This window comes from Diabrotica virgifera, chromosome 1 (assembly GCF_917563875.1).
Source record: "Diabrotica virgifera virgifera chromosome 1, PGI_DIABVI_V3a".
In the NCBI taxonomy this organism is placed as follows: Eukaryota; Metazoa; Arthropoda; class Insecta; order Coleoptera; family Chrysomelidae; genus Diabrotica; species Diabrotica virgifera.
In genome coordinates, this window is record NC_065443.1 from 184,860,298 (window position 1) to 184,886,403 (window position 26,106).

Genomic DNA, 26,106 nt, shown 5'->3' on the forward strand with positions numbered 1-26,106 from the left:
TTTTAATATATGCAACCAATTAGAATTTGCAACACAAATTATTTTCAAAAGAGTAAACAAAAGAAAAATCGAAAATATCCATTTACATCTTAAAAATATTTTTTTTCTACAAGCGTGCAAAAAGTCTACTTTTCCTCGCGCGTTGTAGTTTAAACAGTTTTACTTTTCCACATTACTTTTTCGCATTACTTTTCCGCACTGAATTTACATACATAGTGTGTTTTTAATGCCCAATTGCTTCGCATTAGTTCGAAGATAACGTATAACTCAAAATTATTAAATATTGGGTAAGTTTAATATAAAGTCAACTTTTTAACAATTTTATTATTATCAAATACAAAATATAATATTAGTTATAGGGGACACTGGTACCCAATGACACATTTTTTAGGAAATGTGCTCTAACATCGGAATGCAATCTTCGAAAAAATCTCCATTTAGAGTTTTGTTATCTGTGTACATTTGTCTATAAAATTTGATAGTTATTATGAGTAAATTAAAAATAGTAACTTAGAAATTTTCAGTAGTAATTGCACAAGAGCTCTAAAATTATTGAATTTTTCCCGAGTGACACTTTGACAGTTTTAATTTCACGGTGAAAGTGAAATCACGAGTGAAATTTTGTCAAAGTGTCACGGGGGCAAAAATTCTATATAAATTTTAGAGATCGAGTGCAATTTGTTGCGATTATTTCATGAATAAAACTGTTGAACACCAAAATTTTATTGTAATCTATTTATGTAAATAAAAATTAGTACAATTAAACACACAGTTGTTATAAATAATAATTTGACGGTTGAAAGTCATCACATCACTTTTATAATTTTTAAAACATTAATTGTCATTAATGTCACTGAATGTATTTTTTCGTAGCAACGAAGGGCATCTGACGTAATATACTTGACGACGGGAAATTATCAAAAATTATCGATTTAATTTAGATTTATGTAGCTTTCTATTGGTCAGAATCACCTATGAATGAAATAATCAGAAATATGCAATATTGAATTTGTTTCAATGTGTACCACTGGTGGTACAGTTTGAAACATAAGGTAGTACAAAATGAAACGTATTAAAATCAACGATTAAATACAAAAAAATATTTATTATTTCTTCAAGTTATCGTACAATAAAATTGTTAAACTCCAACCAAACCTATAATAGCAAGATAGTCGTTTGTTTTTATATATATATATATATATATATATATATATACAAGGAGAGGTTAGCGCGAGTTAATAAATATCGGCATGGCTCGCAATAAGTATGAAAAACAAAATATGCACAAGGTGGAATGCAACCATAGACACGTGTTTCTGACTTATTAGTCGTCATCAGTATGATATAGCTAAACAGGAGCAATGCAACCAATTTGTGGTTATAATGTTAGAAGACCCTCAGGATTCGAGAGCAACAACTAACAAATCCACGGAGGAAGCTACAGCTACCTGAGGCAAGGAATGCCAAACGTTTAGAACGTTTTAAACAATCAAACAAGGAGAGGTTAGCGCGAGTTAATAAATATCGGCATGGCTCGCAATAAGTATGAAAAACAAAATATGCACAAGGTGGAATGCAACCATAGACACGTGTTTCTGACTTATTAGTCGTCATCAGTATGATATAGCTAAACAGGAGCAATGCAACCAATTTGTGGCTATAATGTTAGAAGACCCTCAGGATTCGAGAGCAACAACTAACAAATCCACGGAGGAAGCTACAGCTACCTGAGGCAAGGAATGCCAAACGTTTAGAACGTTTTAAACAATCAAACAAGGAGAGGTTAGCGCGAGTTAATAAATATCGGCATGGCTCGCAATAAGTATGAAAAACAAAATATGCACAAGGTGGAATGCAACCATAGACACGTGTTTCTGACTTATTAGTCGTCATCAGTATGATGACGACTCATCAGTATCAGTCACATACTGATGACGACTAATAAGTCAGAAACACGTGTCTATGGTTGCATTCCACCTTGTGCATATTTTGTTTTTCATACTTATTGCGAGCCATGCCGATATTTATTAACTCGCGCTAACCTCTCCTTGTTTGATTGTTTAAAACGTTCTAAACGTTTGGCATTCCTTGCCTCAGGTAGCTGTAGCTTCCTCCGTGGATTTGTTAGTTGTTGCTCTCGAATCCTGAGGGTCTTCTAACATTATAGCCACAAATTGGTTGCATTGCTCCTGTTTAGCTATATCATACTGATGACGACTAATAAGTCAGAAACACGTGTCTATGGTTGCATTCCACCTTGTGCATATTTTGTTTTTCATACTTATTGCGAGCCATGCCGATATTTATTAACTCGCGCTAACCTCTCCTTGTTTGATTGTTTAAAACGTTCTAAACGTTTGGCATTCCTTGCCTCAGGTAGCTGTAGCTTCCTCCGTGGATTTGTTAGTTGTTGCTCTCGAATCCTGAGGGTCTTCTAACATTATAGCCACAAATTGGTTGCATTGCTCCTGTTTAGCTATATCATACTGATGACGACTAATAAGTCAGAAACACGTGTCTATGGTTGCATTCCACCTTGTGCATATTTTGTTTTATATATATATATATATATATATATATATATATATATATATATATATATATATATATATATATATATATATATTTTTTTATTTTTACAGATGTTTTCGACCGTACTGTGTTAAATTGCAGTTTTATATATCGGCAATTCGGTCTTCGGGAAATGAAACTCTATTTGTTATATCTCAATATTTCTAATCATAATAAATTTACAGTTTCTCCTGACGAAGTCACAAAAAGAGTGACGAAATATTGAGATATAACAAATAGAGTTTCATTTCCCGAAGACCGAATTGCCGATATATAAAACTACAATATATATATATATATATATATATATCATGCAGTGATTCTTGAGGATGCAGTCTATTTTAGCCCACAAGACAAAGAAAACTCTTTGACTTACTGTCAAGCTTTCGAATTTATTTTAATTCTTTTTCAAGACATCTGTTGACAAAAATATACAATTATAAAAATTATGTAGGTACTTACAATTTTCTTAATTACTTACTAGTCATGAGATTACATTGAAAAAATTTGAAACTTTACTAAAAGGACAATTATGCACATAGGTATGAAAATTTTTTTTTTTTTTTTTTCATACCTATGTGCATAATTGTCCTTTTAGTAAAGTTTCAAATTTTTTCAATGTAATCTCATGACTAGTAAGTAATTAAGAAAATTGTAAGTACCTACATAATTTTTATAATTGTATATTTTTGTCAACAGATGTCTTGAAAAAGAATTAAAATAAATTCGAAAGCTTGACAGTAAGTCAAAGAGTTTTCTTTGTCTTGTGGGCCAAAATAGACTGCATCCTCAAGAATCACTGCATGATATTTGAATATACAGTCAAGAATACCATAATCTTATATATATATATATATATATATATATATATATATATATATATATATATATAACATAAGATGTAGATCTTTGAAACACACTCAGTGATCAAAAGATCCAAGGCTAATGGTTTAACGACCACTCGTACGAAATATATATATATATATATATATATATATATATATATATATATATATATATATATATGGGTACTTATATAGGTGCTGGCAATAACATAACAAAATCAGATTTCAAACCCATATGAATATCAGGAATATCTGGAAAGTAAAATGAATTGGACATTTTCGTACTCAAATATGAAATTTTAAATTCATAAGAGTTCACAATTTCCAAAATTTTGGCTACATAATGGATGTTCTTCTCAAATTTCACTAACACAAAAGAGTCTTTTAAAATTTCAATATTTTCAGCAATTGCGTGGGATTCTAAGTCATCCTTTTGTTCCTGCATCATAGGAGAACTTAATTCATCATCTGAAGAGTCTGCCAACTCTAAATTTCCGGAATCCGTTTCTGAATCACTTTCACCTGACTTGGTCTTTTTTCTGAAAGAGTCCTTTTTACAGCCTTTTGTGCTTAAAGCTTTACTAATATTTCGTTTCACTTTCTTAACTGCTGCTATTTTGGGGGTTTTCTTACCTTCAGTTTTATAAGAAAAATCTTTAATTTGTGGTGTACTAGTTAAAATGACACTTTTCCTTGATTTCCGTCTACGATTTGAATTTTTTCTGGGTGCGGCCTTTGGAAAACCCAGTATGTCGAATGGGGTAATAAAATAACTTTTTGATATCGAAGGTATTTCAAGAGTTGAGTTCGGTTCAGTTTCATGGGTTGTATTAGATGAAGTAGAAGCTATATTTACTGAAGATGAATATAGATATGCATTTTATTCGTGATTGGTAGAATCTGTTAGTACAACCATAGCTTTTTGTCCGTCATAGTTTTCAAAACCATTAACCTGTCTGTCAGTAACCGACGATAATATAAAATCAGTTTCACTAAAAATATTTTTATTAAAAGGGTAGATACCTGTAGATTTGAAGCCGTTCATAATATTTTCAGGTGTCATTGATTTTGAGTGGGCAATACCAGCACATTCTGCTATTTGGTACAGTGTCATAGGAACGCCGGGGTGGTTAAGAAGCCATGAATCAATCGTATTATTGTAATAGTTTTTGAAGGAAAAAAAACTTATGTGTCCAAAGGCTCTATATTATTGCTTGTATGTGGGGGTAAGGTTAAAATTATTATGCCATTACCTTTTGCTTTTTCTGCTATTTCCAGAGACATATGGGATTCGTGATTGTCATATATTAATAAACACCGGTTTTCTTTTCTAGAACCAGTATGCTTAATCAAATGATCTAGTACTTGCGTGAATAGTTCGGAGGTCATCCATCCACTTGGATTAGTTAGTCGTAATGTTCCTGGTGAAGCACCATTTAGCATAATTGTATTAAACTTTTTACGAGGAAAAACAATGACCGGAGGTAGAAATGTTCCATTTGCTCGAATTATTGCACAAGTAGTAGCGAGTAATCGTCTTTTTGCGCTTGTGCACTGGTTCAGCTGTTTAACACCTTTTTGTGCCACAACTTTATGTGGTCGTTGGACAGTCGTAGTAGCAGTTTCGTGTAAATTGTAGATGCGAATATCTTCAAAAATTGATGGATATTTTACGTATATTTGCTCCAAATTTAAGAAAAATTGGTCAACTTTTGGTTTTGTAAATGAAGTAAGCCTTGACAGTGAACATCCTTCTGGCCTTCTGAAGCTTAATGATGAATTTCTTTTTATAAATGCTCTTAACCAATCTTTGCTTGCACATTTGTTGGCCTTCCGAGATTCTGGCATAGTGATATTGTTTTTATAGTCGGTTCGCTAAACTCAGACGCAAATTGCTAAAGATTTTAGTACGTAACTTTTTTGTTTTTTGCCAATTTTGACAAAATTTGCAAAATTACTAAATATTTAGTAATTATTAACTATTTAGTAATTATTTTTTGGTAATTTTATCAAATTGGCAAAATTACTAGCTTAAATCACTAGCCAGTTGAGTCTGAGTTTAGCGAACGGATTATAGCAGCCATTTCATATGCCAATTCTCTGACTTTTAGAGTATTCAACCGAAAAGCCATTTTGCTACAGTTCTTGATATAATCACACATCGATTGCTTATGCTCTGTGTTAAATACTAATCTAACAGCATAATTTGGCTCCATTTTTGCATTTGGATCATTTTTTTCCTTTAGAACATTAGAATTTTTTTCTTTCGCCTTAATGTGCTAAAATTTATGCCAAACATATCTGCCGCAACGCGAAGTGCAGTTCCATTTTTTTAACCTCTGTGACTGCTGCCGCCATTTGTTCACTTGTAAATTTGACTCTGGATCTTTCTTTCTTCCTCCTTACCATGGTACACCTGCAATTGAATGCCATTGTTATAGAATGATTCAGTATGGTACACAATGAAACACGTGTCATTGTGTACTACCATTATATGTTTCAATGTGTACTACCACAAGTTTTAAGTTTCAGTTGGATGTAAACATAAAACCCGGCAATTATTGGCAACGATATTTATAGGTTAAGAGGCATTCATCACAAGTACTATAACGACATACATACGAAAATTAAAACCATTTATTTATAGACAACATACCTTTTTATAAACGCTCCAGTTTGTAAATCTCAGGCACAAAAAACAATAAAATACGTCGTATAATGTTTACTACTCCGTATATCAAAACGAACTACTGTCGGCGGACGCAATGCCTTATGAAGTATCCGTTGCAGCGCTAGTGGCAATGTGGCGGCAAATTTGATTTAGTTAATAACAGTGTTTCATTGTGTACTATGTGTCAATGTGTACCAATCTCCCCTATCTATTTATTATTTACAACGTTTATATTGAACGTACAACTGGTTGAATTGTACAAATTAATGGCGGATGATAACAGATTTTTTGAGGTGGTGAAATCAGCCGGTAGTTCTACCTCTTCATCCTACGCAGTAAACGTCGTCGCCATCGGTAAATATTTGCTTGTTGAAGCGGCAGCTGATTTTTGACAGGATAATATTTGGTTCGACATGGTATTTCTTAATTCCGTAGATTCTTCCAAATATCCCTCTGCAACCGACGTTGATTTCCATCCCCCCAATCTTTTAATATTATTGATTAAGATTTTGTCATTTTTTAAATGCTCGTAGAAAAAATATTGTTCCTAATTCTTGCGGAAAGTCTCTTTTCCACACTCGACTGCTCGAACCAAGGCCGGATTTAAGGGAGGGCAGGCTGGGCAGCTGCCCGGGGCCCCCACATTCCGGGGGCCCCCACAAAGGCTCAAAAGTAAAAAAATCAGCACATTATTCACATAGAATAATTTTTGTCAATCAATTAACTGTGATATTTCGGTACATGGAAGGTTTCACTGCTGTTGAAAGGTTTCTCATATTTTTGCCAAATTACCGTCATAGCAGAAGATATATTTAATTATCTAATGCCATTCTTGCAAGAATATCGATTTGAAAAACTGCAGGGGACAGTCCTACGATAACGCGTCAGTTATGAGTGGAAAATAAAATGGTGTTTAGGCTAAAATAAGAGAACATACTCTTAATATCCTGGCGTTGTGGATTCCGTGTACAGCCCACTCTCTAAATTTTTTTGCAAAAGTTGCAACTGAGGGTTGTCCTGCTGCCATAGCATTCTTTGATGTATGCATTTTTCACTTCCTCTACATATAGATACAACTTGTTAATCGGATGTTTAAAAGAGTAAATACTACTAGATGGTCATCTAGAAGTGATGCAGCACAAGCACCAATTAATAGTTATAATCAGATTAAAAGAGCATTATCCAAAATTTCAGAAGAAGATGAGCAACAACTTAAAACTCGTATATTCGTATAATCGAATATTTTTACTGGAAACAGGAATATTAGCAATATTTTCGAATGAAATCTTAGAGATGACAAAAAGCAGAAGTCGTATTCCCCAAAATCCAAATATTGACCTTAATTCAGTAGTGGCGGCACTTAGATCACTTAAAGAATTTATATTTTTTAAGGAATATTCGACTGACTCCACTGGATTATGGAACATCTCCAGAGACTAAAATGACAACACCACAGAAATTTAGGACTCAAAATTTTATCGCTATTAAACAGTGCTAGTCAAAAGTCCGTACCCCCCTCTTATCTTTGAACGGTTATACCTATAATAGTGAAATTTGGAGAGAGGAAATAAACGGACGTAAGCTTCTTAACTAGTCATGACAGGTGACATAATAGTGACAGATGACATTACAGAGCCACTGTGACCGATAATTTTAAATGGGACCTTATGGCAAGTGATACCTCGTTTGAAAGGTATTCAAAATTTCTATTCATTCATACTAATTTTTTTGGGGTTAAGTTGATTTTGATTTTGGTGAATAAAATAAATAAATATAATATTGTAGTTTCGCATTTAATTAATAAAAATTCAAATGTCCGCCTATGTTTTTTTGTCAAAAAAGTTGAAGTTTTTCAATTCTCTAGTAGTTTTTACGACAACATCAACCTTTCTGACAAGTATTCATAGGCGGAATTTAGAATTTTTATTAATTAAATGCGAAATTACAATTTTATATTATTTCATTTATTCATCGAAATTAGCTTAAACTCAAACAAAATTAGTATGTCTGAATAGGTATTTTCAATACCTTTCAAACGATGTATCATTTGTCATAAGGTCCGATTTAAAATTATCTGTCACAGTGGAGCTGTAAAGTCATCTGTCAGTATTACGTCACCTGTCGTGACTAGTTACGAAGCTTACGTCCGTTTAATTCCTCCCTCCAAATTTCACGATGATAGGTATAACCGTTCAAAAGATACGAGGGGGGGGGGTACGGACTTTTGACTAGCACTGTAGTTCTCTTCATTTCCTCTTTAAGTCGGAGGATTTCTGTATATGAATCGATTGATTCCAATTTTGGATTTTTACATAATTTGGAAAATTTAACTCCCAATGAAATTGAAGCTTACCGACATGTATACTGTATAGCAATGATTTAGATGAAAACCTAGGTGTCAAACTGGTACAATATGTAGAATTTTTCAATTCATTTAAAGAGGAAATAGGCTCATCAAATATAAGTAAAGAATTTCAAATGTACCGACTGTTAAAAAAAAATAATGTGAATGATGCGTTTCCAAACGTTGCTTGAGGTGACACTTCATTTAAGTATATTTAGTTCTGATGCTAACTAACTGCAGTAGAGAGAGATCATTCTCAAAATTTAAGTTAATTAAAAATCAACTTGGGTCTATGATGGGCCAAGAGCGTTTGAATCATCTCTCTGTAATGAGCACTGAACACGATGTATGTTTATTTTTAATATTTTACTGTAACAAGATACAGTTCTTATATTTTTTATTATTTAAAAATATATTTATAAAAGTAGATCAACATTTTTTTTTTAATTTCTAAAAGGGAAAACCTTGTAGTTGGCTGTATACCATAGTTATAACAACAATTTTTTTAATGGTAGTAGATAGGGCCCCACAACAATTCTGCCCAGGGCTCCCACTGCCTTAAATCCGGGTCTGGCTCGAACTCCGCTTCGCGTCGTTCGGCAAACTGCAATCGAGTGCGGAAAAGTATGACTGTCCGCACTAGTTAGGAAAATAACTATATCAGTTTGAAAGAAATACTTACAATTTGATTTTGATATTAAGAATACCAAAATTAAATAGTTTTTAAACCGAACTACCTACTACAAAGTTATAGTTGATTTTATGCAATGAAACTAAATATCCTCAAATAATGTATTTCTACGAATAGGGGTAATTTTAAAATTTTACTCTTTAAAATTCATTTAACTTACCTCAATTACGATTATAAGTGAGACAGATAAAATTAACATATAACAAGACTCAAAAAGCAACAAAACGGTAGAACTTAGATAGTTGATTAAAATAATGTTTTTGAAAACGTTTTTCGATCGGGAGTCCCAGTTAATAAATAGTTATTTATGATATAAGTGTTAAAAGTACAATTTTAAGGCACGCATGTGAAAGTTTGCAGAATGAGCGAAGCGAATTCTGCAATTCACATGAGTGCCTTAAAAATGTACTTTTAACACGTATATCATACAATATTTTTTCTACAAACGTCTTATATATCAACAATTATAATTTATTCATTCTCAATTACAGGACAATACCTACAAAAACTTTTACTTGAACTTGACTGACATTCCATTTTTATATTTTTCTTGACATTACATTAAAACTTCCTATACTGTCAATACGTAAATCATAACAACTATAAAATAACATCTACTTTTATTGTTGTATATTCTAACAAACTTTAATAGTTTTTTTTTCTACGAACGTGTTAAAAATGCAATAATACAGTTTAAATTAAATTTTAAAAAACCTTTTAAACAACCTTTTTTAAATTGCGCAATTTGTACTATTAATATTAATGTTAATAAATGAAATATAAATATTTTGACGTTTCACAATTTGACAATTCACTTTTACCTGCAGTGCCTTAAAATTTTTAAAGCACTAAAGTAACATTTTTAAAGCTCCTATAAAAAAATTGCATTTTTAACACGGTTGTAGAAAAAATATGTTAAGTAAATTATGTGCTAATTGTATGTAGAAAAATCTTTAACTAATACATAATTATCTTTTATTTCAGTCATTTTTAGTTTTTACTTACCACTTCCATGATAATATAAGGAGAAAAAATGGAGGAACCTAAACATGATGAAAAACAAAAGAAAAATCCATTTGATAGCAGTAATATTTTATCAGAATTATTTTTCTGGTGAGTAAAAATTTTAAAAGGTTTTTAAGAAATTAGTTAGGTAAACTACAATGTGGTTTAAAAAGTTACACTAAATAATAGGATTTCACTCTAGCGCTTGTAACGATGTGATGCCTCGGCGGGCGATGAGCTGCTGTTACCGGAGGGGACTGATGGAGTCTCCGTGTTTGCGCATTCCTTCTTCACGGCACCGCTGGGGGAAACCGAAGGAGAGGGCATCGAGAGCATATTTAAGGCGAGCTAGGAGAATGAGAAAATCAGTCATGGTTCGTGTATTGAACTTACTATGGCTCAACAGCTGATGCCTCGCGTATTGAACGAGCTTCAGCTGGCCTGGCAAAGATGCGCCGTTTGTGAGGCGGAACTATGCCTAGGTAGACGCCACCGTAGTGACGTGGAGTCTTGCCACAATCGTTATCGCAGTAGGCGGTAGTAGCGAGGAACGAGTGACTGCATTGAAGTGAAATGCCGTCTCCAGGCTACGTTGTTTTAACGTAGCGAGATTATTATTGTATATATTGATTATCGTATTATTTCGATGTTGCTATTATGATCGGATAACTATAATAAAGTTTAATATTGTTTTTCCTTTGCAGAAGATGGAATTATATTTTATTTTATTTGTTTTAAACTGTATATAATTACCTTTAATATATTTGCTTTATTTTTAAATTGTGTTTTACTGAGTCTGTCGTCCTTAAAAGAACTACCCGTTACACGCTGTACAGTTTTGTTATTACAAAACTATTAATTTTCAATTGTAAGTACTTATAATGAATTACAAAAATTGTCGATCTATTGTCCGACAAATTTACAGCCTCATTTCTTTACTCTGACAACGTAAATATGTTAATTGTGGCAGGTTATATTTCGCGATTACAAAAGTCATATTTGTAATTTTTTTAACTTTGAAATAAAACATGTTTTTTAAAATAGTAAGTGTCCGACAAAAAATGCAAACTTATAAAAAACGAAATTTTTATTTTTTCTTATTTTTGAACTTAGTACCATAGCGTGCGCAACAAAACGAGCCGGAGAAGTGACTAGTAACAATGGTATTCTACTTTAACTTTATCGGAATCGTGTACCTAATACATGTGACTTTTGAATAAAAAATATGTACTGGTTTATTTTTTTAAATTGTGGAAGGTTTTTTATGCAAAAGTCACAGTAAAAATAAAAATTTTCGCCCGAGAAGAGAGAAAATTAAAACGTTTGATATTTTGGAGCAGTGTACAATTTTGGGGATCTGATTCTTCTTGTTATAGGGAATATTCGAAACTGTCCCAAATTAGTCATTAAATATTCATAAAAATCAAGGAATTACGTTTACCATTCCTTTATTTATATTATTGTACATGTGAGGCAATTCCCATCTCTGGTGACGTCAGGAATACGATTCTAAGTCACACAAAATCTTAAGTCAAAGTGACAGTAGCATAATATAAAAAATATCTCCTGTCACAGAAGGTCGAAAAATATCTCTTTGAAGAAATTAGGATAATATCCCCAAAAGAGACAAGTATTTGTGTCTCATTTCTCATAGTGGATGGTCATATCAGAACGTAAACATTTTAGTCATCTAGGTACCTCGCAAAATTGGAGTGAAAGATTGCGGCATATCGAGGTAAGAGATATCCAGCTGATGAGGTAAGGACATAATGAGCTCATAATATAAAGGCATAACGGACTATTTTAGTGCGCCGAATATTTCAGACACAATATACGCTCTGAGCTTCGCTGGTGTCGCTCATGGCGGATTACTAATTCAACTTTCAGCGGTAATTTTTAAATGTATTATTTAATTGTTATTGCTTAATATTTACAACGCTAAAAAGTAATTAAATTGTAACAGATTTTTTTTTAAGATTTTGCTAATCATTTTGACGTTCTATTGATGAAATATTAATTTCTTACTTCGGATACTTTCACAATTATCGTGTAGATGGCGCTAAGATTAATAGATTAATTTATAATTACATATTACGGAACATTAAAAAACGTAAATTCAGTATTTAAAACGTAAGTATATTTAAGGTAAAAATATATACCACAGCTTTGACCAACTAATATTTTTTATAATTAATGTTTTTAATTGTAATTTTAAATTAATCACTTTGACATTTATGTCAAATTTCCGGTAAACGTTTACAGACTTGCCACTACTGGCGCTCGCGAACTTATAAATATCCCCTCTACGTACGAGCTCACAGCGTATAGTAGTTTTCTTTCATTCGGCCATTTTCATTAGTTTTAGTTTTTAATATCTGTCACCATTTTACTGTTCATAATTATATACAGGGTAAGTCACCACTAACGGGACGGAATATTACTGCGAAATGGAAAAGGATTTGAAAAAAAAATTAATAGGTTGTAAGTTGATAAAAGCTATATTTTAAATTGATTTTGAAATATACAGGGTGTCCCAATAAATGGCGAGGTATCAAAGTGATATTTTTTCTTATGGAAAACCCTGTATTTCATTGAATTTTTTAATTGTCCGCAAAACATAAGGTATAGTTTTATGAGATATATTATTATGTTCTGAATTTACTTCTTGTTATGAGATTAAGATGCCTTTTATTAATTAGATTAATTAATTAATTATTTCAATTGCTACTCATGAAACAAAACCAAAATTTAATAAAAATTTTCAATAAAACACATTCTCAGGGCTAATTGATTATATATATTACCTTTATTTTGTGGCTTCTAGTATTTATCGTTGCTTGCTTTATCCAGGACAAACAGGGAAAATAAATATACTCAAAAACTCATATAAATTTTGTAACTACTATTTATTTATATACTATACCATAAATATAAGAAATTCAAATGTATGCTAAACTTTATTCTGTTATAAAATTTCTTACCTAATCATAAAAAAACTATTAAAAACTATTAAAAAACTAAATTCTATTATCTCCTTTGTGAACCAAAATTCATTCAATTGAATCGGCAGACTGTTCTTATTATTATTATAAAAAGAAAACAAATTTTAATTTCCACTTTCTAAATAGATTACTTATATCTCCTATGAATTTATAAATGAATAATTTATGTTGTAATGCTATTAAGTTGACGTGGCTTAAAATAACAAATATAATATGTAATAGAAAACAACTCTCTTTTCACAAATACCCTGACTAACCTTTACCGACGTCCTTATTTATTCTGCTGGATCGTGTTGTCCTTAGATCTCCCACAACGTGCTCCTCGGATTCTGAAAACTGTGCTTCTCCTTCAACTGTTTAAAAAAACCAGCACTAGTTCGAATTCTCTCCCCAAATGAAAATCTCTGACTCGATAAAAACAATATCAATCTTTATAATCCAAAGATTTTTTCCCTCAGCTAGATACCTCGTGCAAAGTTTATACAGGGTGTCCCGAAAAGATTGGTCATAAATTATACCATAGATTCTGAGGTCAAAAATAGGTTGATTGAACCTCACTTACCTATATACAATAGTGCACACAAAAAAAGTTACAGCCCTTTGAAGTTACAAAATGGCACTTGCTGCCACGCTTGTCCTACGTCTAGCTTATGATATTTCTCTCCAAGTAATTTGAATCTGTTGCTTATGGCTACTTGATAATCTAGTTCTTTATTTGATGTGTGACGAGCTTCTATGTCCCATCTTTCTCTTTCTTCTTGTTGATTTAGCTTGTGTACTGATATTCATGTTACTTTACAACTTAGATTTTACTAGAAAGTAATCACTATCGCTGTCTGTTCGCTAGAAAGTAATCACGCGAATTATTAATTCTACTAGAGTAGGTATCTTGCATCAATGACGACATGATCTATTTGGTTGCGTGTTCTTCCATCATTTGAAACTCATGTGACCTTTTAGGTATCCTTTCTTTTAAATTGGATGAATTTAACAATCATGTTATTAGGCATTGCGAATTTTGTTAGCTGGTGTCCATTATCATGTGTTGTTTCGTGTGAGCTATCTTTACCAATTACTTCTCTTAAATAGTATTCCTTACTTTGTTCAGCATTACAATCCCGCATTACTATTTTGACGCTGTATTTTGGAGCCGTTTTATATTATTAGTCCAATAATTCGTAAAATTTGCCCTTCCTATCTTCTACTGCATGTTCGGTTTGGAGCATATATTAAGAATGTAGTAAGATTGAACCACTTATCTTTGACTCTAGTATAGTAGATTAGTTCGTTTATTGACGTGAAATCTATCACTTCCATTTTTAGTGTTTTTGCTACGACAAATCCGCATCTGTATTCATGTCTGTTCTCACCACCCGACTGAAAGACTAGAGCATCTTTCATTTTCCGTTGCTATCCATCTTATTTCCTGTAATGCTGTTATGTCCATGTTATATTTTTGCAATTGTTTAATGGCTCGCTATTCCAGGTCTGTGCCAACTTAATACATTCAATGTTTCTATGCAAATATCCTTATTTCGTCGCATGTGCCGTTTATATTGAAAATAGGTCCTATTCCGAGGCAATAGTTTGTCTTTCGTAGCTCCAAATTTTTACATGTACGGAACGCCAGCCCAAAGCACCACCCCCTGTTTGGAGGACCATTTCACCCGCTCTCGTTAGTTCCCGACCCAATTTTCCACCCGGGTTGGATACCCAATCTCCAATTGGGTTGTTCGGTTTAACTGCGCGAAGGTGAGATTCGGATTTGAGTAGAAGAGGCTAAGTGGAGTAAGCTGGAAGTAACGCGATGTTTTCGCGTTCTACCCCTTTAACCACTGTATATTTCATTAGTTAATATTTATAGTTCAGAGAATTAAGGAAAAAAATAACCTGTTGGTGACACGTCTCCCTCTATGCCAAAAATAAATTTTTGAGTAGTATGGAACCCCATAATAAAAACCTATATGTGTGCTGCAGCCGATTTTGCTGATATAGCTTTTAACAAATGAAGATCAAAAAACGGTAAATGTTTGCTTTTTTCGTCTATCACCAAGAAGTGAAGCATTTGAAACAAATTTAAGAGTAAGAAACTTATACAACATATATTATAAGTATCTTCAATATGGCGTTCTCTGTATATGTCTATCTTTATTATTTGCTTAGAAAATTGCAAAATAAGTCCTAGATTTTGGCTTTATATAAATGTACATAACTTTAAATTATACAGGGTGTAACAAAAATACAGGTCATAAATTAAATCACATATTCTGGGACCAAAAATAGTTTGAATGAACCTAACTTACCTTAGTACAAATATGCACATAAAAAAAGTTACAGCCCTTTGAAGTTACAAAATGAAAATGGATTTTTTCGAATATATCGAAAACTATTGGAGATTTTTTATTGAAAATGGACATGTGGCATTCTTATGGCAGGAGCATCTTAAAGAAAAATTATGGTGAAATTTGTGCACCCCATAAAAATTTTATGGGGATTTTGGTCCCTTAAACCCCCCCAAACTTTTGTGTACGTCTCAATTAAATTATTATTGTGGTACCATTAGTTAAATTCAATATTATTAAAACTTTTTTGCCTCTTAGTATTTTTTCGATAAGGCAGTTTTTATCGAGTTGAGGCTAATTTTTCAATATGTTAACATAAAAATTTTATGGGGATTTTATTCTTTTAAACCCCCCAAATGTTTGTGTACGTTCCAATTAAAATATTACTGCGCTACCATCAGTTAAACACAGTGTTTTTAAAACTTTTTTGCCTCTTTGTATTTTTTCGAAAAGGGACCTTTTATCGAGATGTGACTTCTTTTTTAATATGGTTCAAAATATCCCTAAAAATGTAAATCATAAATAAATGTTCATATTATTCCAAAGTCTCCATAATCGTACTTAACCATATACAAATATGTAGTGGATTTGACAAATATTCGAAATATCTCGATAAAAACTGACTTTTCGAAAAAGTACTAAGAGGCAAAAAAGTTTTAAAAACATTGTGTTTAACTAATAGTACTACAATAATAATTTAATTAGAACGTACACAAAAGTTTGGGGGGGTTTAAAGCAACAAAACCCCCATAAAATTTTTATGGGGTGTCCAAATTTCACTATATTTTTTTCTTAAGATGATTCTGCCATAAGAATGCTACATGTCCATTTTTAATAAAAAATCTCCAATACTTTTCGACACATTCGAAAAAATCGATTTTCATTTTGTAACTTAAAAAGGCTGTAACTTTTTTTATGTGCACATTTGTACTAAGATAAGTTAGGTTCAATCGAATTATTTTTGGTCCCAGAATATGTGATTAAATTTGTGACCTGTATTTTTGTTACACCCTGTATAATTCGTAAAATAATTAAAAAATAAAGTTAGAACCTTTTTATTAAATAGATTGTTGAGACTTCTGGTGCTTAAATTATACTCATAACTTCAAAGCGATTGGTCAAATAGTTTAAAAGTTACTTAATTTGTTTATCCCAAATTAATTTTTTTGCAACAATATTGGTCTGAGAGCTGTTAGACATTTTTGAGTAAGTATTTTGGGCAATCTGAAAATTTTTCAGGTGACTCTTCCATGATAGCCTAATACAAAAATGCCGGTCTGGCTCGGAAAATTTTTCAGGTGACTCTTCCATGATAGCCTAATACAAAAATGCCGGTCTGGCTCGAGGGTAGCATAAAAAAGGGTAAAAATTGTTATTACAAAAAATAATAAATGATGTAACTGTAAATTAAATTTAAATATTCAAATACAAAGATAATAAACAGGCCAGGCGATATGCGAGAGATTTTAACTCTGCAAGATTTTTGCATGGACGCCCAAGGATTATTTTCAGGGGCTGCATCTGAACTTCAGAAGATTGCATCTGAATATGTACATACTATTAACCAGAATAAAATATACAACTATTAGTCTAAGAGCTAGTGAACCCTCCGACTAACGGTCGTCCTGTAAGGCTAAAAAATTTTCCAGTGATAATTCACAGCACACCAAGGCTAAAAACCATGACCTGGCAGGCCTCAGCGATGCACGTGTATCTACCAGGTGAATCGAAAAGTGCAAATTTAGGGGGTAAAATAAACTTTCTCCTGTAAGGTTTAAATTTAAGTATGTAAAAAATGAATAACCATTTTCAATTTCGTTGCAAAACGAAAATACAGCCGAACCATATTCTAGTCCAATCAGAGAGTGCTGCAAGCACCTCTACCGGTTTCGAAACTTATTAGTCTCTCATCAGGAGGCACATATGCTGCTCTCCCTGATCCAACCAAAACAAACCCCAGCGTGCAGTCCCGGATTGCAACGAACGAAATGGCATAGATGCCCTAGCGGCAACTGCTACCAAAAAGACTAAGTTTTCACTCTAATGGCATATAAAACAACATAATGCTATTCTACATCCCACCAGAATGAAAACAATGGGAACCTTCTCTGGTCACAATTGTAGAAGTATGGCTTGCAAATTGTAGAAGCCTCGGAGGTGTGTCCAGAGAAGGTTCCCATTGTTTTCATTCTGGTGGGATGTAGAATAGCATTATGTTGTTTTATATGCCATTAGAGTGAAAACTTAGTCTTTTTGGTAGCAGTTGCCGCTAGGGCATCTATGCCATTTCGTTCGTTGCAATCCGGGACTGCACGCTGGGGTTTGTTTTGGTTGGATCAGGGAGAGCAGCATATGTGCCTCCTGATGAGAGACTAATAAGTTTCGAAACCGGTAGAGGTGCTTGCAGCACTCTCTGATTGGACTAGAATATGGTTCGGCTGTATTTTCGTTTTGCAACGAAATTGAAAATGGTTATTCATTTTTTATTTACATTTACTCTGTGTAGAGTATGAAGGGAACCATTCTCGTTGGAACTTTACCGCGCTGAGCAGATGGGACGTGAATTGTAAATTGTAGAATTCCCTCATCTTCCTTAGTCTCAGCATCCGTATGGCTTGCAAATTGTAGAAGCCTCGGAGGTGTGACCAGAGAAGGTTCCCATTGTTTTCATTCTGGTGGGATGTAGAATAGCATTATGTTGTTTTATATGCCATTAGAGTGAAAACTTAGTCTTTTTAAGTATGTGTTTGAGTAAGTTATTTAGAAGAAATGTGTAAAATGACAGGCGATTATTCTGAAGAGCATAAGACCTTACCAGGCGAGGGGAAAGATTATGGGTTTTTCGTAAAATTATTCTTTTTGCATCGAACAAAATTTTTTTAGATTGTTTGAATAATTTCAAACAGAAAACGTCTTATGTGATTTTTCTCTTAAGTTAATAGTTTTTGTTATATGAGCTCTTGAAAATTTTGAAAATTGAGAAATCGTCCATTTTTAACCCTAAATCGGACATTTATCTAAAAAATTTAATGTTGCCAAGGTACGTAGATATTCTTTAAACATTGATTGATGAAATCCCGAAGAGTTTTTTGCAATAAAATATCGAAAACCCCTTTGTTTTTTTAATTGCTCATAAAGCGTGTGCGACACTGTAGTATAAGTGAGGACGTTTGAGTTTGCATAAATTCATTATCTCGAGAATGGGCAAATTTCAAGAGAAATCCTCAGATAGGTCGATTTTTATTTTTGAATTAGGACTTTTTGGCATATATATAATACTAGTGACGTCATCCATCTGGGCGTGATGACGTAATCGATGATTTTTTTAAATAAGAGTAGGGGTTGTGTGATAGATCATTTGAAAGTTTATTTAATTCTCTATTCAGTAATATAAACATCAACATATTTATTTATACAGGGTGTACAAAAATTTTTTTCTTCTATTTGTCAAATTTAATCAAAGTTAATTTAATAAAAAAAATTTTCTTGTACACCCTGTATAAATAATTATGTTATTGTTTATATTATTGAATAGAAAATTCAATAACCTTTCAAATGAGCTATCACACAAACCCCACTCCTATTTAAAAGAAATCATCGATTACGTCATCACGCTCAGATGGATGACGTCACTAGTATTATATATATATGCCAAAAAGTCCTAATTTAAAAATAAAAATCGACTTGTCTGAGGATTTCTCTTGAAATTTGCCCATTCTCGAGATAATGAATTTATGCAAACTCAAACGTCCTCACTTATACTACAGTGTCGCACCTGCTTGAGTAGCAATTAAAAAAACAAAGGGGTTTTCGACATTTTATTGCAAAAAACTCTTCGGAGTTTCATCAATCAATGTTTAAAGAATATCTACGTATCTTGGCAACATTGAAATTTTTAGATAAGTGTCCGATTTAGGGTTAAAAATGGCTGATTTCGCAATTTTCAAAATTTTCAATCGCTTATATAACAAAAACTATTAACTTCAGAGAAAAATCACTAAAGACCTTTTGTGTTTGGAATGATTCAAAAACCTAAAAAAAAATTGTTCGAAGCAAAAAGAATAATTTTAGGAAAAATCTTTCCCCTCGCCTGGCAAGGTCTTATGCTCTTCAGAATCGCCTGTCATTGTACACATTTCTTCTGAATGACTTACTCAAACACATACTTAAATTTAAACCTTACAGGAGAAAGTTTATTTTACCCCCTAAATTTGCACTTTTCAATTCACCTGGTAGATACACGTGCACCACTGAGGCCTGCCAGGTCATGGTTTTTCGCCTTGGTGTGCTATGAATTATCACTAGAAAAATTCCTAGCCTTACAGGACGACCATTAGTCGGAGGGTTCACTAGCTCTTAGACTATATACATGCATAGCTATGTACTTTCATTCTGGACAGGGTAGTGCAATTGTTATTTTGGCAGGGTATTTTTTAATATTAAAAATAAATAGTCTAAGAAAGACAGGTTTTTTTTGGTGAAATTTTGTAACTGCCAGGTGATTAAACAAATTACGCGTGCATGTGAATAAAAAGCGCTATAGGTAAGCAGCAGTATGAGAAAGTGCGTATACCGATAGCTGTTTGCGTCCTCTATCGGAGCGAGTCCTTTCGCTTGAGCAAAATCACGTGACCTGGCGATACCCATGTTGCTGTGTCTCAAAATATTGAGGTAATTAATATATATTTTATATTTCTCAGATATCTTTTTATTAATAAAAATTTAATAGTTCTTCTCTGTCTTGTATGTAGGCTTTAAAGCCTGTTTCGTCTTCAATATTCGCCTCACAAATTGTTTAAAATATCGCACAAACTTTTTCTTGGTCTGCCAATACTTCTTCGTCAATTTGGTGACTTATCTCGTGCTATTCGTACTATCCTATCCTCTGCAATTCTACTAATGCATTCGTTCCACTCCTTTTTCCGTTTTGTCACCCATCTATTTATGTCTTCTACATTGCATGATCTTCTTATGTTTTCGCTTCTCTCCCTATCCAACAGAATTTTCCCTGATATTCGTCGAAGTATTTTCATCTTTGTTGTTTCTAGTAGTCGTCTCGATGTTGATGTGTCAGGTCTTGTCTCCGCCGTGTATGTCAATATAGTATAAATAGACCAGTAAGGATCTGTTTTTAGGTGGATGTGAGAGGTGGCATTCAGATTTTTGCGGATAAAGTTAGGTGATAACTTCGTTAATAATAATTTATTTATGCTTCTTCTCAAACATGCCCGGAACATTAATAAAAAAAATAAAATATTTAAAAATTTCAAAAAATTTCGTTTTTTTTCTACTTTTTTTTACTTATAACTTAAAAACTATTCATTTTAGAACAAAGTTCTATAGGAATAAAACAAAGATAATTAAATTTTCTATCAGATGCGATTGGTTAAAAATGTATTAATTTATCACCCTTGCTTCAAAATAGCAATAAATATAAAATAAGGGGGCAAAACAAGCCTGTCTTTATTCAATGATTTTCCATCACTTGGGTTACACTTGGAACCTTCCTAATTCGCTTAGAAAATTTTTGTAATATGCTTAAACCGTACACCAAATTTCATTAAAATTGACTTGCTAGATTTTGCATAATAATTTTGCAATCTGAACTTTTTTTTTAAAAATTAAAATTTTTTAAAATCATTCACAACAAAAACTAGAACATACAAAGATTTGTCAATTTTTTTACATATAAAGAAGTACTCCACCTATCTAATGCACTTTACAGAATTGAAATCGGATTATTTAAGCAGCCTCAACAATGTTTTAAAGTTATAAACAATTTTTTGGTTTGTAAACAAATTAGTGCTGTGGCCAGGAGGGGGTGCTACGGGCTCCTTTATTTAGATGGACTAAAGTTTTTTTTATGTATTTTGACCCGTAGAACACGAATTTTTTGGGTAACAGTTGATTCGGATGTCGATAAGATTGTTATAAACAAAGAACTTGAGGAATTACATAAAATCGATTTTTCGCAAAATAAAACATTTTTTTGTATTTCTTGGGTAATTCTAAGCAAAAAATGTTCTTACAAGTTTTTTCGTAGGATGCATAGTTTTCGAGATAAACGCGGTGGAACTTTCAAAAAATCGAGAAATTGCAGTTTTTGAACGCGAATAAAGTTTGATTAAAAAATAAAATAGCAATTCTGCTGGCAGCATTTGAAAGTTTAAGTCAAATTATACCGGTTTTAATTATTTGCATTGCTAAAAATTAATGTTTTTATTATTAAACAAAGCTATTTGTTTATAAGCCAAACAATTGTTTATAAATTTAAAACATTGCTGGGGCCCCTTAAATAATCCGATTTTAATTCTGTAAAGTGTGTTAGATAGGTAGAGCACCTCTTTATATGTAAAAAAACTAGCCAACTTCTAAATGGTCTACTTTTGGTTCAGAAAGATTTTAAAAAATTTGAACTTTTTTAAAAACATTTAGATTGCAAATTTATTATGCAAAATTTATTAGGTCGATTTTAATGAAATTTGGTACACGATTTAAGTATGTTACAAATAATTTCCTAAGCGAATTACTAAGGTTCTAAGTGCCACCAAAGTGGTTAAAAAATATTGAATAACAACAGACTTATTTTGCCCCCTTATTTTGTATTTATTGCTATATTGCAGAAAAGGTAACACCTTAAGACATTTTTTACCAGTCGTGTATCATACAAAATTCAACTATCTTTATTTTATTTCTCTACGACTTTGTTCCAAAACGAATCGTTTTAAAGTTATAGGCAAAGAAACAGAAAAAATCGATGTTTTTCGAAATTTTTAAATATTTTAATTTTTTTAATAATGTTCCGGGAATATTTGAGAAGGAGCATAAGTCAATTATTATTACTGAAGGTGTCACCTAACTTTATCTGCAAAAATCCGAATGCCACCTCTCACATCCAAAAATAGACGTTTTTTCGCAGATCCTTACTTGTCTAAAAGGTAAATTAGGTAATTAATCTCAGGTTTTAGGGTTGATTACAATGAAAATCACGATAAACGATCGAATAGTGTATTTTCGTCTTTTCTATACGAAGTGTAAATGCTAACTGAACTAAAAACAGAAAACTAAGAATAGTGTCTTGTGTCCTTACATCTGCAAAACATTAAATATAGACGACGGTCAGAGTAGACCACATACAGTAGACATACGATATATTATGGGCCACTTCACAGAACCCAGGGATTTTGCAAAAGCATGTGTCGTTTGACGATCATATTTATTACAGTCACCCTCCAGGGGCGTATCGTAAGGAATTAGTTTGTTACAGTCTCCTCCCCTGGCATCGAACTCGCTAGAGACGGGGCCAGCAGAAGTGGCAGTTATCTTCCTGGGGCGTCCTTGTCTTCGTCTTGGCACTACGGGCGTTGGAGCTTTCTTCACGATTATCGGATGTAACCGTTCCGATATCACTGCAGTTTTTCCCGTATCAACTTTCACGACGTTCACTTGCTGATACTCCGGTCGCAAGTCATATAACGGATACGAGCCACTAGTTACGTCGTTTAGACAGTGATAGTCCACGCAAAGTCTGGTACCGACACCCTTTTTCAGTACTAATACGACCGGCGCGGCCAAAGCACTTCCGTATTCTTCGACGATGTCTTCCTTCAAGGGTCTATCCAACTCGCTCCCAAGCACTTCTCTCTTGGCAGGTGATCCAGTAAAGTGGTAGTGAATTTGGTGCGCTATTTCCCGTATTAGCATAGCCGGCAGGCTCTCCATCCATTCTGAAGGTATTCTTCCATCTTCTTTCTTTGGGTCGAGCTCGTTCATAATCTAGAGCTATATCTACGGAAGAGAAATCTATCGCGGATGCTTCCGTATGACTACACTCTGGGCAGTTAGCCCTAATAAATCCCGGTTTATCATAATCGTAGCAAGTTAATGGGGTGTTTAGGCTATTGGGCGGCGAATTCGAAGTAATTGCTCTGATGGTAGCACTGACCGTACGCGAAGAACTCGCAATTTCTTTCGAAGTAGTAGGTCGATGGGTGGATTGTCGCTCACGTAATTGTCGACACTCATCCTCAGAATGACCGGGAATACCACAATAGCTACATCGCGGCCGTTTTTCGTACGATTCTCGATTGTGGGTGGCTTCGTTCTTGTTAGAACAAGGTTTCTCAAATATATCTTCAACTTTCCGTGCTGCTGTAAGCAGCTCCGTAAAAGAGGAAACGGAATCTCTAGAAATCTTTTCTCTACTCCCTTTATGTAGTAAGCCGTACACCTTATCTAGCTGCATCTTTTCTGTAAGGCTGCCTGATTATAGTTGCGCAAGAACAGCCCTACAGCAGCAAACAAAGACGTCCACTGTCGTTTTTTCGTCTTGCTCCTCGGAGAATAACTCGCGGTACGACCGAACGTAATTCTCAGCAAACTAACAAGTTCCTTCCATGTCGAGATAGTATCTTTAACTCCTTAATACCAAGCGCGAATGGCATTTCGACAAGTTGCTACTTTGGAAGGACACCGACGGCGAAACGGGAGCACTTTGTACCGACAATCTCGACAAAAGCTTTTGAAATTGTTCGTTGGTCAACACCACGTTTTAAGTCATGTCTCTAATGTTTATATCCACAGGTCTATTTGAAAAACAGAGTCTGACTCGGAATGAAATATCGCACTCAAGTGTTCAAGGTTTTGTGTGAAACGCAAATTGTACAAATGATTTGCCATGCAAAAATTGGAAAGAACTTGCCAGTAAATAGCTGTGTCCGTGCTTGGATAAAAATACCTCCAGCACCTTTCTGCACACCACTTGTACGATCCTTGGAACCTTTGACAACTAGCACTAATTCACTTCAAAATTCAACAAAAGAGAAGGTTTTTACACTTAATCGAAGCAGTCAATTGTCTAATAAATAATCAAAAAATAGAAAGAAAGTGTCCGAATACCCGAAGCACCTTGAACAATATGTCGGCTAATTATATACCGAAGCGAATGTCCTAATACTATAGTTACCGGCAAGTTGCAAGCAATATGTCCACTCAAAAATTTTTTTATACCGAAACGAATTGTCCGCATATGACAAAAAAATATAATTAGCGAAGCACTTAATTGTTTTTAACTTTTGAGTTAGCGATCTTCTTTTGAAAACCGTTGCGAAAAGGGTTCACACTGAATAATTTAACAATTATTATTGCTGAAGCACACTTTTCTAAGGCGATTTTTCGTTTAAACTACCGAAACACACGATTGTAATTTTAAAGTAAGCCACGAGTTGTGCGCCAATATAAAGGTAAATTAGGTAATTAATCTCAGGTTCTAGGGTTGATTACAATGAAAATCACGATAAACGATCGAATGGTATATTTTCGTCTTTTCTATACAAAGTCTGAATGTTAACGGAACTAAAAACAGAAAACTAAGAATAGTGTCTTTGTGTCCTTACATCTGCAAAACATTAAACATAGACGACGGTCAGAGTAGCCAACACACAGTAGAAACACGACATATGGGCTACTTCACAGAACCCAGGGCTTTTTCAAAAGCATATGTGTCGTTCGAAAATCATAATTATTACAGTCACCCTCCAGGGGCGTATCGTAAGGAATTAGTTTGTTACAATAGGTCTAATTGCTGCTTTATAGATTCTTGCTGTTGTGTTTTGTCTTAGGGTTTCTTCCAGATTGTGTCATTACGAGATCTCGCCGCTTTGCTTGCTTTTAAGTTTTGTTGTCGTATTTATTCAACATCTCCGTAACTAGTTATATCTATTCTTAGATATCTAAACCGTGCTTCCTGCTTTATTATTTTCCCATTATTTTCGATTTTACATCGTAGTGGGTATCTAGATGGTGTCATACATTTGGTTTTTTCTGCTGATATTATCATATTATATTTCTTGGCTCTTGTATTGAAGATGTGTGTTAATTTTTGGAGATCGTCTTCTGTCTCGGCGATTTATGCAGCGTCGTCTGCGTAACATAATATTTGGATTTCTTTGGTCCCCATTCTGTAACCATGACCTTTACGTAATTTAATTTAATTTAATAATTTAAGTTATATTAATCAAATTTTGTGAATATGCACAGCTATCGGTATACACTCTTTCTCACACTGCTGATTACCTATAATAGCTCTTTTCATTCACATGCACGCGTAATTTGTTTATCACCTGGCAGTTAGAAAACTTCACCAATAAAAAAACAGTGTTTATTAGAATATTTATTTTTAATATTAAAAAATACCCTATCAAAATAACAATTGCACCCCCTGTCCTGAAAGAAATGCATAGTTATAGTATATTTTATACTGGTTAATAGTATGTACAGATTCAGATGCAATCTTCTGAAGTTCAGGTGCACCCCTGAAAATAATCCTGGGGCGCCCATGCAAGCATCTTGCAGAGTTAAAATCTCTCGTAAATCGCCTGGCCTGTTTATTTTCTTTATATTTGAATATTTAAATTTACTTTGAAGTCACGTCTATTATATTTTATATAATAACAATTTTTACCCTTTTGTTAACTTTGATGGAGTTTTTTGGGGAAAATAACCGCTAGCCTCCAGCCAGACCGGCATTTTTGTATTAGGCTACTCAATTTTATGCTTATAAACAATTAAAATAACTTTTTAATCATCACCCATAGAAAATAGTTATTTATGATATAAGTGTTAAAATACAACTTT

At 33.2% G+C, this 26,106-nt stretch overlaps 1 protein-coding gene across 2 annotated transcripts in view; it reads left to right on the top strand.

Annotated features, from left to right (window-relative positions):
* LOC126881687 (probable multidrug resistance-associated protein lethal(2)03659) overlaps positions 1 to 26,106 on the top strand; it is a 463,648-nt gene that overhangs the window by 80,519 nt on the left and 357,023 nt on the right. The window contains exon 2 of one of the 2 annotated variants that reach the window (XM_050646099.1): positions 10,107 to 10,235. The exons of the other annotated variant lie outside the window; for it this stretch is intronic. Within the exon in view, the coding sequence (XP_050502056.1) occupies positions 10,156 to 10,235 (80 nt within the window). The 5' untranslated portion in view covers positions 10,107 to 10,155. The remainder of the gene's footprint in view (positions 1 to 10,106; positions 10,236 to 26,106) is intronic. 2 annotated transcript variants of the gene reach the window in all.